At 51.9% G+C, this 15,370-nt stretch overlaps 1 protein-coding gene across 2 annotated transcripts in view; it reads left to right on the plus strand.

The window, feature by feature from the left end:
* LOC144125433 (synaptic vesicle membrane protein VAT-1 homolog) overlaps positions 1–14,814 on the plus strand; it is a 38,939-nt gene extending 24,125 nt beyond the window's left edge. For both annotated transcript variants that reach the window (XM_077658802.1, XM_077658803.1), the window contains exons 2-7: positions 977–1,267; positions 1,849–2,059; positions 2,895–3,065; positions 9,905–9,994; positions 11,563–11,807; positions 14,543–14,814. In XM_077658802.1, the coding sequence (XP_077514928.1) occupies positions 1,004–1,267; positions 1,849–2,059; positions 2,895–3,065; positions 9,905–9,994; positions 11,563–11,807; positions 14,543–14,626 (1,065 nt within the window). In that variant the 5' untranslated portion in view covers positions 977–1,003 and the 3' untranslated portion in view covers positions 14,627–14,814. The remainder of the gene's footprint in view (positions 1–976; positions 1,268–1,848; positions 2,060–2,894; positions 3,066–9,904; positions 9,995–11,562; positions 11,808–14,542) is intronic.
* The last annotated feature ends 556 nt before the right edge of the window (positions 14,815–15,370 follow it).

Consider the following 15,370-nt stretch of genomic DNA (forward strand, 5'->3'; position numbering starts at 1 on the left):
CGTCCTGTAATGTTGTCTCTAACTGGTCCTCAAGCAGTCCAACTGGGATCCATTTGTCCATGTGTAGGATCATATGTGGGGACATTTTCAGTACTACTTCAGGATATGTATCAAGAGATTTTTTTTCGTGGGAGTGCCGTATTCAAAGCTGAAGTAAGCTAAAGCAACCAGAATAAGCAAAAATAGGCACAACACGGGTTTACCATGGGCCGCAGAGAGCTATAGTTCTCCGGGGTTGAATTCTGCTGCCTGAGAGGAAAAGAGTGTCCCAAAAATCTAAACGGTCCAACTGACATCGCACAGCACACATGCTAAGGCGCCCGTGTGCTGTGCGATGTCAGTGCACGTTAAAGATCCCCAGGTGGTCGAAATTATTCCGGAGCCCTTCACTACGGCACCTCTCTCTTCATTTCTTCTTTCACTCACTCCTTTATCCCTTTCCTTACGGCGCGGTTCAGGTGTCCGCCGATATATATGAGACAGATACTGCGCCATTTCCTTTCGCCAGAAACTAATTATTATTATTATTATTTAACCCCATCAGAAACGCGTGATACATAACAGATGTAAAAACAACAATATCTTGACATATCTCCTGAAGGCATATAATTTTTGGGGTCACAATTCCTTCGGTAGATCACTATATTGTACACACATATCGTTTATTAAACCTGCAGTTTTAATTATAATGAGAGCCGAGTGCGAGAGATAAAGTTTGTTTGATCTCAGTTTGGTTCCACAATATTATCCTGCAATAGGACGATTGTACGACACTTGGAGAATTTTCATCCTCGAGCCGTCCAGCAAAGTACAAACCGAGGACGTTCTCATGAGGACATTTAGCCATGGATGCACTCAAAAGGTACCCAGAATGTCCCGCTCGGGATGAGGACGTTCTGATAATTTGAGGACGTGTTCGGGACGTTCGCTGTTGTCCGGGAAGCGTCCTCACAGTTGCACGATGCCGTTTTCGCAGGGGCATAGCGCGCATTCCTGAGCGACCATGGCCGAGCCCAGCGTACGCTCCGAGGTCATCCTGACGGGCTTCGGCGGCTACGACAAGCTGGCGGTGCGCGAGGAGGGGGCCGGGGCCTCGCTGCGCGACGACGAGTTGCTGGTGCGCGTCAAGGCGTGCGGGGCCAACTTCGCCGACAACTACGTGCGCCTCGGGCTCTACGTGCACGGGCACAAGCGGCCACCGTTCGTCATGGGCATGGAGGCCGCCGGGGATGTGCTCCGAGTGGGCAGTGACGTCGCTCGCTTCAAGGTGACACTTGTACCTGCTGCGGCACTGCATGCGTAGAGTCGCGCGTAAACGCTTATTCTGGGTAAACCACTGGGTCGTTCGCATACAAATTAGCCACACAGGGAGATATAATGGTGGGATTTTTCTTTAGAGCCCGTCGTTTCGGCTGGGGTACTTACCTGTTTCTATAAATTAGCTCGGTACTCAACTCCTCACGTGACACATGGTGGGATTTATTTCATGTGTGTCACGAAAGTGCAGTGTCAAAACCTAGGATTTTTTTTGTTTCTGCGAGCACACAACACTGTTCCGCTACAAAGTAAATGAACAATCGATACAAATATGTCTGTTTTGTTCAGCCTTAGTACGACTGCTGTGGCTGGCTACCTCGCTTGGTTCAATCGAACATAGCGCAAGGTCACCTCGCCCGACCCATAACTGAGCCCAGCCAAACCCTGAGCCTAACCTCACCTGACTTGTTCTTCCCACACGAAACAGAAGCGGCGCTATAGCTCACTACTGCGTTTTTGCTGAACCAGCGTGTCTGCTTTGAAGAAGTGTATCACTTAACTCGTATAAGCGGAACACGTGCATTGGCGCAGGCTGGCGACCGAGTGATGTGTTGGTCCTTCACGTACGGCCTGTGGACGAGCCTGGCTGTGGTACCCGAGCGAGACTGCTTCGCTGTTCCGAACTCAATGAGCTACAGCGAGGCGGCCGCCTTCCCCATCAACTACGCCACCGCTTACCTCGCCATCTGCGACTATGGGGGCCTGCGCAAGGGTCACAAGGTACTCGTGCAGTCAGCCGCAGGTATGAACACCAGCATTGTCGGTGTAAGAGAAAGTCTGTGGAACATGAAGAGACTCTGGGCGGCGGGGCCGACTGCGGCCTGTTTCATATATGCCGACAGTAAAGTGTGAGGACAGTAACTGAAAATTTTCATTGTATAAACGTATACACAGATGTCTCACTCCACGGTGCCTTATTTTGACCACAAACTATAGCGTCCTGTTGCGCTTAAGTTGCGAGGGAGCGTGACGTATTACGTGACTTCGCATTTTGCGTGGTTGCGGAACAAAGTGCTGGAACAAAATTTCTTGCGAACGGTGCGAGAAGGAATAAGAAAACCTTGATTAGTTAGAAGGAAAGTATGCGGCGACGGTCGAACCTAGCCGCAATAATATATTCGAAAAGTGCAAGCGATTTATAAGACGACAGTGCATTATACACAGGCTTTAACGGCTCTGGCGCCTGAGCAGTCGTTCCGTACATGATTCATTATGCGGAACCCCTTACTCTGGTTTCGTGACGCGTTCTCGACGCCCTGTCCAGCGCTGAGTTGCAGCCCGACGGCGCGAAGTTGCCGTAGCCTCTGGAAGAGACGCGCCGTATCGCGGTGTCGCATTATTATTCGTGAACGCCTGCACTGTCCGGCGTTACAGAGAGGAGTGAGTGACGAACAAAAATACGTGTGTAGTAGGCTATTCAAACGTCTGTAGTTTACAGAAAATTTAGAAAAAAAAAGGAGATTAACAACATTGAATTAACGTTTGACTAAAACAAAAAGTATAGTTAGTGCAATGTTTTTGTGCTGCTTTGGTTCCTTTGTACTACTCTCTCATATGAGGCACGCTTTCTTCGCAAGGCGGCGTAGGATGGGCTGCCACTCAGCTGTCTCACACCGCCGAGGACGTCACCGTGTTCGGGACTTCGTCGGCGTCCAAGTTCCCCCTCACGCAGCAGAACGGAGTCACGTACGCGATAGACTACCATGCCGAAGATTTCGTCGCCGCCGTGAAAAGAATGGAGCCCAAAGGTATACATACCTGTCACAGTGTATATAATGCTTGCCGCACGGACTACCTTATGGCCATCTAAATGAAAAGAAGACTTCCCGTAGGCCGATAGCCGTGCTCGCATCACCTTCCCGCTCAACCGCCTCCTGGGAGACCTGACATGGCACCTGCGACCAGCTGATGGATAGAGATAGTTTAAAAGGGTGGCTAAAGCGGCCCTGTACTGTGGACTCCTTCCGGGGGGGGGGGGGGGGGGGGGGGGGCTCCAAAAAGACCACACAATTTATTTAAATAAAGTTTGTTCCCTCTCTGGGTATAAATACCAGCAGTATACTCCAGTAGCACGTGCATTTCGTACGCTGTCTAGTCGGTAGCGCGCCCGCTTTCCAATCCGAAGAGCGCGAATTTGAATCCTGGCAAGCCCGTATTTGTTTTCTTTGTTTTAATTTGTGAACAGCAGCTTAAAACTATACACAGCTTAAACTATTTCAGAACTATATCACGTGAAACTGCAACTTGACATGACATATTAGGCGCCTTTTTCTTATAACATTGGCTGTATGGTCAGACAGTATATTGTCACGTGACGGTAGTGGTGACGGTAGTCGAAGCAGTGATAAAGACGGACAAAAAGTCTTCTAAAAGAAAACTGTTTATTATGCTGACTTGCACCCAAAATGGACTGATTCACTCGGCGGCGGCGAAGCGACAAGCGTGCTCGGCGGTCGTCGAACAGAATGCCCGCCGCTGTCGGCCGTGCTCAATTTAAAGCTGATAGCGAACATTCGAGATAAGGGGCGCAAAGTTACTAGAACATTCCGGAACAACGTAGAATCAGCTTTGCCTGGCTGCGATCAATCGAGATAAATCTAGTCGCGTCTTGCGTCGCAAACAAAGCGATAAGGTGGTGTCGCGGCAGATTTGAAAAACGAATAAACACTGCAAATATTCGCGGCATTACTCCCCTCTCAAAGAAGCATCGACCCGATGCATTAAAACAAATAATGCGACTAGTAAGGGAAAAAAAACGGATCTTGCGAAAATAGAGCATGGAAATGCAGCGGCCTTTAGCGCGCATAATACGGCTTCAGACGGACTACATGGACAACTTCTGGTCGTACGCGGCGTCGCTGGGATGCAGTCATTGCGTCAGGGATGACTTCATAATCCAGTTCACCCAGCCGACGAAGAACCTTGTACGGGCCGAAATAGCGGCGCAAAAGCTTTTCACTCGATCCACGGCGGCGAATGGGCGTCCACACCCAGACTTGGTCTCCTGGCTTGTATTCCGCGTTGCGTCTTCGTAGGTTGTAGCGTCTGGCGTCGGACCGCTGCTGATCTTTGATCCGTAATCGGGCAAGCCTTCGAGCTTCTTCTGCGCGTTGAAGGTAGGCGGCAACGTCGACGTTCTCTTCTTCTGTAACGTTGGGCAGCATGGCGTCTAGCGTGGTCGTGGCATCCCTGCCATGGACGAGCCTAAAAGGCGTCATCTGGGTGGTCTCCTGCACTGCGGTGTTGTAGGCGAAGACGACGTAAGGCAGGATGACATCCCAGGTTTTATGTTCGGCATCGACATACATAGCGAGCATATCGGCGATGGTTTTGTTCAGGCGCTCGGTCAGTCCGTTGGTCTGCGGATGGTATACAGTTGTCCTCCGGTGGCTGGTTTGGCTGTAGCGCAGGATGGCTTGCGTGAGTTCCGCCGTAAATGCTGTTCCTCTGTCCGTGATGAGCACATCGGGGGCGCCGTGTCGAAGAAGAATGCACTCCACGAAAAATTTGGCCACTTCTGCTGCTGTTCCGTTCGGTAGGGCTTTCGCCTCGGCGTAGCGGGTCAGGTAGTCGGTCGCTATGATGATCCACTTATTTCCAGATGGTGACGTTGGAAAAGGGCCAAGCAAGTCCATGCCAATCTGCTGAAAGGGTCTTGAGGGAGGTTCAATGGGGTTCAGAAATCCTGCTGGTCGTGTGGGAGGAGTCTTTCGTCGCTGACAATCTCGGCATGTTTTCACATAGTGTGCGACATCGGCAGACAGTCGGGGCCAGTAATACTTGTCTTGAATGCGGCGGAGGGTGCGAGTAAACCCGAGATGTCCAGCTGTCGGCTCGTCGTGTGAAGCCTGTAGAACTTCGCGGAGACAAGTAGGTACAACAAGGAGGTAGGCTGTTTTGTTCGCTGTAAAGTTCTTCTTCACAAGGACCTCATTCTGCACACAGAAAGAAGACAGTCCTCGCTTGAATGAAGCGGGGGGTGAAGAAACCTTGCCTTCCAGGTACTCGATGAGGCCTTTTAGGTTGGGGTCCGAGCGTTGCTGCTGAGCAAAAGAGCTTGCGCTGATGGGTCCCAGGAAGGCGTCCTCATCGTCGTCCAGCGGCGGTAGATATACAGGGGCTCGTGAGAGGCAATCGGCGTCAGTGTGCTTGCGTCCGGACTTGTAAACGACGGTGACGTCAGACTCCTGGAGACGCAGACTCCATCGAGCGAGTCGGCCAGAGGGATCCTTCAAATTGGCAAGCCAGCAGAGCGCGTGGTGGTCGCTGACCACCTTGAACGGCCGTCCGTAGAGGTAGGGGCGGAATTTCGACGTAGCCCAGATGATGGCAAGGCACTCCTTCTCAGTGGTCGAATAGTTAGCCTCGGCCTTGGAAAGGGAACGGCTAGCGTATGCGATGACCTTCTCCAGCCCGTCACTTTTTTGAACGAGAACGGCGCCTAGTTCCACGCTGCTTGCGTCGGTATGAACTTCAGTATCGGCGTTTTCATCAAAATGCGCAAGGATCGGTGGGGACTGTAAACGACGCTGAAGTTCCTTGAAGGCTTCTGCTTGCGGCGCTTCCCATTTAAACGGCACGTCCGCCTTCGTCAGTTGGGTCAGGGGCTCGGCGATGCGCGAAACGTTTTTCACAAATCGTCGGTAATATGCGCATAGTCCGAGAAATCTGCGCACTGCTTTCTTATCGGCCGGCGGTTGAAACTGTTCAATAGCAGCTGTTTTCTGCGGGTCTGGGCGTACTCCTTCCTTGCTAACGATGTGGCCTAGAAACAGCAGCTCTTCGTAGGCAAAGTGGCATTTCTCTGCTTTCAAGGTTAGGCCAGACGACTTGATTGCGTCTAGTACTGTTCGAAGTCTTTTGAGGTGCTCTTCAAAGTTCGAGGCGAAGACAACGACGTCATCTAAATATACCAGACAAATCTGCCACTTCAGGCCTGCCAGCACTGTATCCATTACTCGCTGAAACGTCGCTGGTGCGGAACAGAGACCAAATGGCATCACCTTGAACTCAAACAGCCCATCCGGAGTTATGAATGCTGTCTTCTCGCGATCTCTTTCGTCGACCTCAATTTGCCAGTAGCCGCTCTTGAGGTCCATCGATGAGAAATATTTGGCGTTGCAGAGGCGGTCCAGTGTGTCGTCGATGCGGGGGAGGGGGTAGACGTCCTTCTTTATGTTGTTCAAGCGGCGGTAATCCACGCAGAATCGAAGTGCGCCGTCTTTCTTTCTCACTAGAACAACCGGTGCCGCCCATGGGCTGTTTGAAGGCTGGATGACGTCGTCGCGAAGCATTTCTTCGACTTGGTCCCGGATGGCTTGTCGTTCTCGCGGAGACACACGGTAGGGGCTTTGACGGAGAGGTCGGACGTGTTGATCCGTTATAATGCGATGCTTGGCAATTGGCGTTTGTCGGACCTTCGGCGATATCGCGAAACACTCACTGTAGCTTCGAAGCAGATTGCGGATCTGGTCTTGTCTGTTCCGGGGCATAGCTGGGTTGATTTCGAAAGTGGACGAGTTCTCATGGTCAGCCGAATCTTCTGCGGAAGGGTTTTAGAGGGCGAAGGAGTCTCGTACGTCGGATATTTTGTCGAAGAAAGATATCGTCGTTCCTCTGTTAATGTGCCGGCATTCTTCGCTGAAGTTAGTCAGCAGTACTTCGGCTTGGCCATTGTGGAAATGTGTGATGCCTCTTGCGATGCTGATTCCTCGGTCTAGAAGCAACTGCATGTTTCCCTCGATGAAGGCTTCAGCGTTAATCTCTTTCGTGGCGCCTACGGTCACGATAACGCTTGAACGGGGTGGGACGCTCACTTGTTCCTCCAGGACACTCAGGGCAACGTGATTCTCCTGAGTTTTCATCGAAGCGATGGCTTCGTCCGTCGAAAGCGTGATCAGCTTGGATCGCAGGTCGATGATCGCCTGATGCTCATTAAGGAAATGCATAACCAAGATCACTTCGCGGGAGCATTGCGGTAGCACAACAAAGGTCGCAGGATAGGTATGTCCTTTGACAGTCACTCGCGCTGTGCATCGTCCTGATGGCGTAATGAGGTGGCCCCCAGCGGTGCGAATTTGTGGGCCGTCCCTAGCCGTTGTGACTTTTCTGAGCTGCGCAGCGAATGTTCCATTGATCACCGAGTAATCGGCTCCTGTGTCGACTAGAGCGGTAACTTTCCGGCCGTCGATAGTCACTTCTAGGTCGGAGGTCCTGGCTCTTGCATTGCATGTCGCTCTCGGCGTCGGGTCACGGCTTCGTCGCGTATGCGAATCGCGGGTGGGCGTGTGGTCGAAGCTCCTTTGGGTGGCGGCGTCGATTTCAAGGTAGCTTGCGTCGTGGTCGAGGTTCTCATTGTGTGCGGCGTCGGTGCAGCGAGTGTCGGTTCTTCATGCGGCGTCGCGGGTGCAGCGTCTTCATGGGGCGTGGTCGGTGGAGGATCATCGGCGTTTAGCTCGTGAGCAACCTCACCTCCAGAGGTTGCTGCCTTTAGTTTCCCCTACGGGGGCTGGGAGACCTTCCTCGTACCGCGGCTGCGTAGCTGTGGCGTGGCGACGCAAAGCGCGAGGTTGACGGCGATGGTGAGCGCGAAAAGCGGTTCGGCGTGTACTCTTCTCGACGCAGGTACTCGTCGATTTCGTGCGGACGTTGTCCGAAGCGTGGTCGTGGGGCGTTAACGGCAAATCCTCGAAGACCGATACGTCGGTACGGGCAGTGACGAAGAATATGGCCGGCCTCACCGCAATGGAAGCACAACGGCCGGTTGTCGGAAGTCCTCCAGGCGTCGCATTTCCTGGGGCTTGAGCGTCGGTCATAGGCTGGGCGGGTGGGGGCTGGGAGGCGGCGTTGTGGAACGATTGGCTCATCTCGGGGAGGACGTGGGGGTTGTCGCTGGGGCTGAGCAGTACTTACTGCAGCGGCGTAGGTCATGGCCTGGGGTTCTGTGGCCGTCGGGGGGCCAAGTGCCTGTTGCACTTCTTCCCGTACCACATCCATCAGAGTCGCTGCTTGTGGCTGTGGGGAAGATGGCAGTAATCGGCGTAGCTCCTCTCGTACGATTTCGCGGATAACTTCCCGCAAGCTGTCGCTGGTGGTGGCCGGCGTGTCCGAACGGATTGCACAGACAGAGGAAGGGCGATTGTACTGCCGAGCTCGAACGTCGAGGGTATTCTCAATCGTGCAGGCTTCTTGCATAAACTCCTCGACTGTTTTTGGCGGCTGGCGGACGAGGCTTGCAAAGAATTGTTCTTTTACGCCGCGCATTAAAAACTGAACTTTCTTTTCCTCGGTCATCCCGGAATCGGCGCGGCGAAATAGGCGCTTCATCTCCTCGACGTAACTGCGGACGGGCTCATTCGGAAGCTGGATCCTGGACTCGAGGAGTCGTTCGGCTCTTTCTTTCCTCACGACACTGGTGAATACCTTCAATAGTTCTCTCTTGAATAGCTCCCATGTCGTAAGGGACGACTCGTAGTTTTCGTACCACGTGCGTGCGGAGCCATCCAATGAGAAAAAAACGTGTCCAATCTTTGCCGCATCATCCCACTTGTTGAATGACGCCACGCGCTCAAATTGGTCCAACCATTCTTCAGGGTCTTCGCCTAGGGATCCATTGAAAGTTGGCGGCACCCGCGGCTGCTGCAGTATGATCGGTGTCGACATCTTTGGCGAGGTTGCAGTGCTGGTAGCAGCGTCTTTTCGCTGTATGGTGCGGTCCGGCAGTTTCCTGAACTCAGGCTCCTCTCCCTGGAGACGTCGGCTGGCTCGCTGAGCTGCTTGTTCGTCCTCGGGTGTGAAGCGCTTAGGGCTGGGTTCACGACTTGAAGGGGGCGTCCAGAGCAGGAAGGCAGCCCCGCACCTCCACCAGATGTCACGTGACGGTAGTGGTGACGGTAGTCGAAGCAGTGATGAAGACGGACAAAAAGTCTTCTAAAAGAAAACTGTTTATTATGCTGACTTGCACCCAAAATGGACTGATTCACTCGGCGGCGGCGAAGCGACAAGCGTGCTCGGCGGTCGTCGAACAGAATGCCCGCCGCTGTCGGCCGTGCTCAATTTAAAGCTGATAGCGAACATTCGAGATAAAGGGCGCAAAGTTACTAGAACATTCCGGAACAACGTAGAATCAGCTTTGCCTGGCTGCGATCAATCGAGATAAATCTAGTCGCGTCTTGCGTCGCAAACAAAGCGATAAGGTGGTGTCGCGGCAGATTTGAAAAACGAATAAACACTGCAAATATTCGCGGCAATATTGGGCCAACGTTTCTTAAGATCGCTGGTCAGTGTTGACCTCAGAATGGGATGTCAACGTCGGGCCGCGTAAGTCACATGTTCATTCCCAAGCTCGGTCCGACCTTTGCAAAAGAGGTTTGGCCGAGCATTTCTTGGTCGCGAGGTAACGGCGCTGGCTCGACTTTTTGCTGAAGTTGCTCTGCCTCTTGGGAATGTCATGCTTGACTTTCCGAGGTGGCGAGCGGCGTGCTTACTTAAATTTCGTTTACGTTTCATCGCCGAGTGCGTATCGTGTCCATTAGTGAAATCAGTAAGCTCGCGCGCTGTTGAGACGAGGCGGGGCGTTTCCTTGCAGGTATTGACATCATCATGGACTGCCTCTCCGGAGGAGAGTTCACCCGGGCGAGGGCACTGCTCAAGCCCATGGGACGCGCCATTCACATTGGTCAGTATTGTCTTCTTATTCTCGATCATTGTTCGTTTATGCTACAGGCATCCCTGGACAAGTTCGCATGTGCTCGGTTTGCGACGCACTTAGTTTCAAGAATGCCTCCACAGTCACAGCAGAAGGAGGTCATGGCTATTGCCGGACCGTGCAGCAAAGCATGGCCGTGCCGCGCTGTTATCATGCGCTCATGGGGAAGGCTGGCATGCTTTGCCAACCTCTTGACGCGGTACAGTGGGTGATAACTGCTCAAGAGACGAGAAATGGCTCACCTACATCATCACCTTATACTTCCCCTCTCAGTGCGAGTTGTGGGCACAAAGCAGAAGTATCAACACCGTACCCTTTCCAACAAAGAAGGATTCGCGGCGCCAGCAAAACAACTAGAGTGGTGTCCGTGCTCAGGGACGCGTATCAGGAACAGCTGCTCACGTGTGCGCGCAGTGACAGACAGCTGTGGTCATGTAGCTGCCTCCTCTTAGAATATTTAACTTTGTGAAGTTCTTCCTACTTGCTCTAAAAATGAGCGTAACTACGTCAGGACGAAGGAATATACCTACGACAGCGCCATAAACGTGCGATATTCGCCACTCTGCTAGCGATTTACAAAACATATCTATTGTCGTTATTAAAGTTCGTTAACGGTAGCGCAAAAGGTTCTGCTGAAAGCGACAGGGCGCGCAACCTACAGAAAGGAATTGCGGGAATTCAAGCTGCCACCCATCGTGTGTGACAACGACGGCTATGTGCTGGACAACACTGCAAAGTGATCGTGAGCACAGCCTAAAGGGATGGCGGAAACGCTGCACTCCTCTCGTCGCGTATACTCTGAGAGTACAGCGAGTCAACGAAGACGATTAGTCCGCATTTACTGCAATTGTGCGGCACTGCCTAAGCGATTTGAAGTTTACGTATGTGCAATTTATCTTGCATTGCCTTTATTTTACGGCGCAACGGATCTTTTTTTTTTATTGCGATAATACGACACTTAATTTATATCGGCGCGTATACGCTTAAGAGCTTGTTGTAGCGCATGCCAGCACTCCGTAGAGGTATTAAAAGCGTTTGTGACGTACCCGCCCCATGCACCGCCTATACACTACTGTCGTCGGTGAGAGGGCTAGCGCGAGAGCGAGGTTGCGAAAAAGCAAGGGCGTGACGTCATCTCGTTGGACGCCATACGCCGCTACGAAGCGCTAGTTGTGGCAGTGCCACTAACAGCCATTGTCCTAAAATGAATGCGTGCGCTTCTTTTCGAAAAGAACCCTCCACAAATATGCGTCTGTGGAAGCAGTCGCTACAGTAAGTTCCGTCGTCCAAAACTTACACTATCTCGGACAAAAATCTCTAACATGCACTAAAAGCGAACTGAGTGCATAGGTGTCATGTTTTTCGCTATCACCTCATTTGACTGTCACATATTAGAGCACATGTGAGCACATGTGTCCGACCTTCTTCGAAGCCTGTAATAGCCGAGCTCACGGCGTTTCATAAGAACTGTTTTTTCCCCCCAATAGTACGCGCATGTCTCACAACAGCGGCGGCTATGTGGCCCCATCGCATTGCAGGCCTGTCGAGCATGGTGTGGGGCCAGTACTTCAGCCCGTGGAAGGCCTTCAAGACCTGGTGGCAGACCAAGCTGGTGAGCGTGTTCGCCCTGTGCAAGGAGAGCCACGCCGTGTGCGGCCTCAGCCTCGCCGCGGTCTCCGAGAACGACCCGCAGCGCATGCTGGAAGTCATGCAGCGCCTCACCGAGCTCTACGAGCAGGGAAAGATCAAGCCGCACATTGACTCCGAGTGGCCTTTCAAAGACGTGTGTGGTTTTTTTTTTCTTTTTTTGCTAAACGCGTTCTTTTCTATACGTTTCACACCTTTCTCAAGTGCGACGTGCAGCTCCTGCCGGCCTGTGCTTTGTATGAAGGGCAAAGGCATCAGTGATCGATCGTCCGCTGGCAGTATCGCAATAAAACTAACAGGGTAAAAGAGCCGGATCACTTGGTTTAAAAGCGATGGGACGTAGCAAACTGACGGGAAAAGTGCTGCCATCTTGCGTAGAAGACATATAGCAGTTAGTGGCGTCGACATAGCGGGATTAGTGAGACATAAAGTTGGGACAGGACATCTTCCGGTAGTGGACTAGAGAAGGGCCTGCCGCGAACTGCTCCTCATAGCCCGAAGAGAACTCATCCGTTCACTAGACTGTCCCGCACAAGTACGCCGCATTAATGCACCCCTTTTGCCAGGTGTGGAGCTCCGTGCAGACACTCGTTCACGGGTACTGGAACCAACACACGGCAACGTCGCTCACTTTGCATTGCTTGCTGGTTGTGGGCCCATAGGCGGCGGATTTTTGTACGTGAAGTAGTGAGATAATTGAGGACATCAAAACGGGCGTTTTAGGGGTGTGCGAATAGTGTTTTTTTTTTCCAAATCGATAAGAATCGTATACATTTACGAATATTCTCTACTTCCGCGAATATTCGTTTGAAACTGATAATCGCGCGAAACAGCGAAGCGCTGGCAGCGGCAATGTGGCATTGTGGCACGGCACGATACCTTATGGATTTATATGCAACTGTAAAAAGACGCAGCTCTGATTTCCATCAGAGGGCACGCATAACTACAGTGCAGGCTAGGTTCATTAGAAAATTCTATCAACCTGACGACAGTCATTGAGAGGAAAATAGCTTATAGGAAAACTAACATTCGTACGGGTGACGACAGCGGATAAACTGCCGCCACACATCACTATAGATGAGACGGGCGAAAACTTGTTTCGCAGCGGGGCGAGTCGTGCCGATAAGGCGAAGAAACGCAGCCAGCAGAGCTGCCTCGAATTGTTTTCCGCGGTTCATGATGGTGGTAAATGGACTTAAGCAGAACACCCGGATAGAAACGAAGGCAGCCTCGACGGGGGAGGGAGCAGTGTCTGGGAGAGGCATTGCTTCAGGCCAACCTGTCCACTGAGTGCACTAGTAATAAATGAACGGACGTCGGCAACTAAGAAAAGCCGTCGAAAAACTCGGCGCAAGCTCACCGTCACACACTGTCGCTGGTTGACGCGCCGCCTTGAGCTGGTCGTGAGGATCCGCAGGGGTATTGAAGCAGAACCGGGCGAGGTTGGTCGGCTACCTCTTCAGCCTCGGTGGGAGGCGGACAGGAGGCGACTGTAAGTACCGCGTGGATTGGAACGTAATCCTGGACAGGTCGATGTGTGCCTCTACTTGGAGAAACCAGGGTTTTGTTCTTCCAGTATAGGGTGGAAAACGGACAGCAACAGCTGAGTTACGCGGCCTGGTACGACGGAGTCGGGACCGAGTTTCGTTCCGCTGGGGCTTGCGTAGCGGGCGTGCCCTGGCGGTGTACCATGGCTCTACCTCTTCTCAGCGAGGGCCACAGGATCACTTCCACGAGTCACCAGCCGTAGAGCGTAGACGGAGATATAGGTACGGCGGACGTCGCTGTACGCCCATGGTTAAACACACGTCCAACGTATGCCCGTCACGCTACGCGAACAAAAAAAGTACCAGGTCCGTCCGATGAACCTGTAGCCACAGCCTTATTCTAATCCGCTCGGAAATCTCGGAGCCCGAGCTCTTTCGTGTCCCTTCATCCTATTCCTTAGCCAAGTCAGTGGCGAAAGGGCGGCGCTGTTACATTCTCCACCTCGTAGGCGACAGCTGGTGGTGGACGAAAACGTGTACCGAGTGAGCCAGCATGCATGCTGAGCGTCGAGTGAAGCTCCACGTGGATTGCCATTTGTCGTGGTTCGATGGAATTGTAAAGGTTTCTTGCTGTTGAAGCTTGGATAGTATCCTAGTTAAGCCATTCTGATTGTACTGCGGGGCATCTAGCATGCTGGTTTTTAAATCTGAAACACACTGCGTGACAGTTCGCCAGGCGTTAAAGTGTAAATTTTGGATGCAAAAATGCCTTTGTCCACTTGATCTGTTATCTGCGATGCTCGAAATTTTGTGACGCGCGGTGTCCTAGACAAGTGCGTAGACATCTGTACGAGCAAAGGGTGTTCAATAAATAGTGCCTCTTAGACTGTTGTACTCAAAATCGATGCTTTCCTGCTAAGTAAAATATGCAACGCATGTTTAAATCCAGTCTTTCAATTTCATGATTTAATAAAAAAAATCTCGCACAGCGGATACCATTGTGTAATGCGAGGTTAAAAAACAGCTATTTGCTGTGGTGAATATTTTTTTGTTTATTATTATTCGTCGTCGCCTTCCATCGTAGAGTGCGCGTGATTTCACTGTGTTCTGAGGAGCCCAGCATGGCGCGTTGTTGGGACCTCATTGCATGCTGGCCAATCAGCGCGGCGCTTTGCCGTGACGTCGTGCGTGATACTACTGCATGCTGACCAATCATAGCAGCGTGGTATACGTCGACGTCACAGAACCGGGAAATGCGCCTTTTACAGCTGTCGCTGTAAAAAAAAAAAATAACCTGGTTCCTTCGTACTTCTCGCACCAGATCTTGATAGACAATTCTCTAACCCTAACGTCTTGCTGCTAATTCTCGCTCCTTCTGACGCAGGTTGCCAAGGCTATGGAACAGATTGTGGAGAGAAGAAACGTGGGCAAAGTAATACTCTTGCCTCCCGAAGAGCAGGAGCACTGACGACAAAGGGACGGAGTGAAACACGGCGAACAAGAATGCAGAAACAGGCTCTTCCTGGCTTTATTTTTTTAAACATTTTTATTAGTAAAATGCAATCGTGTCACGTGCGAGTCGGCACACAAGAGCTCGCAGCTGTGTGCACATTACATGCATTGTATATAAGGGAACAATAAAGAGGGAAAACTCGACAGATGGTTACGTCGTCCTGCTTACGCACAGATTGCTGCATGATTGACTGCGTTTTAGAACGGAGCTTTTTGGTGCCTGTTCGTGGGCTGAGCGGCGTCTCTCGACGTCGCCACAAGGGCGAACGGGCAGCACAGCGGAGGATGAAAAAATTAGAGATCACTGCGGCTACCCGCATTGGAAGAATGCGAAAGCGTTCACGCCTCCTCGACACTGGTCGCCTTTCAAATTTGGCGCCATGGCTGTTTTCTCGTTCACTTGATTGGATGGTTATCGATTAACTCTGATTATACCCTTGTTTCAAGAATGAATGAATGAACTTTATTCCGGGGCCTCACGGTCGGGGCACAGTAATTAGGAGGCGGTGCCTCCCAGCCGGCTCTCAGCACCGGAGACCGCGGAGAGAGTCTTGTAGTAAGCTGTCTCCGCCTGACGGATGATGGGTCTTTGCTGATCCGGGTCGTGGCTCCGGATCCGCCCTTCCCAGGTGGCAAGGTATGGGATGCTTTGTGATTTAGCCCCAAGAGAATCCCGACACTCCCAAATTAAGTGATTTTG

This window comes from Amblyomma americanum, chromosome 3, assembly GCF_052857255.1.
Source record: "Amblyomma americanum isolate KBUSLIRL-KWMA chromosome 3, ASM5285725v1, whole genome shotgun sequence".
In the NCBI taxonomy this organism is placed as follows: Eukaryota; Metazoa; Arthropoda; class Arachnida; order Ixodida; family Ixodidae; genus Amblyomma; species Amblyomma americanum.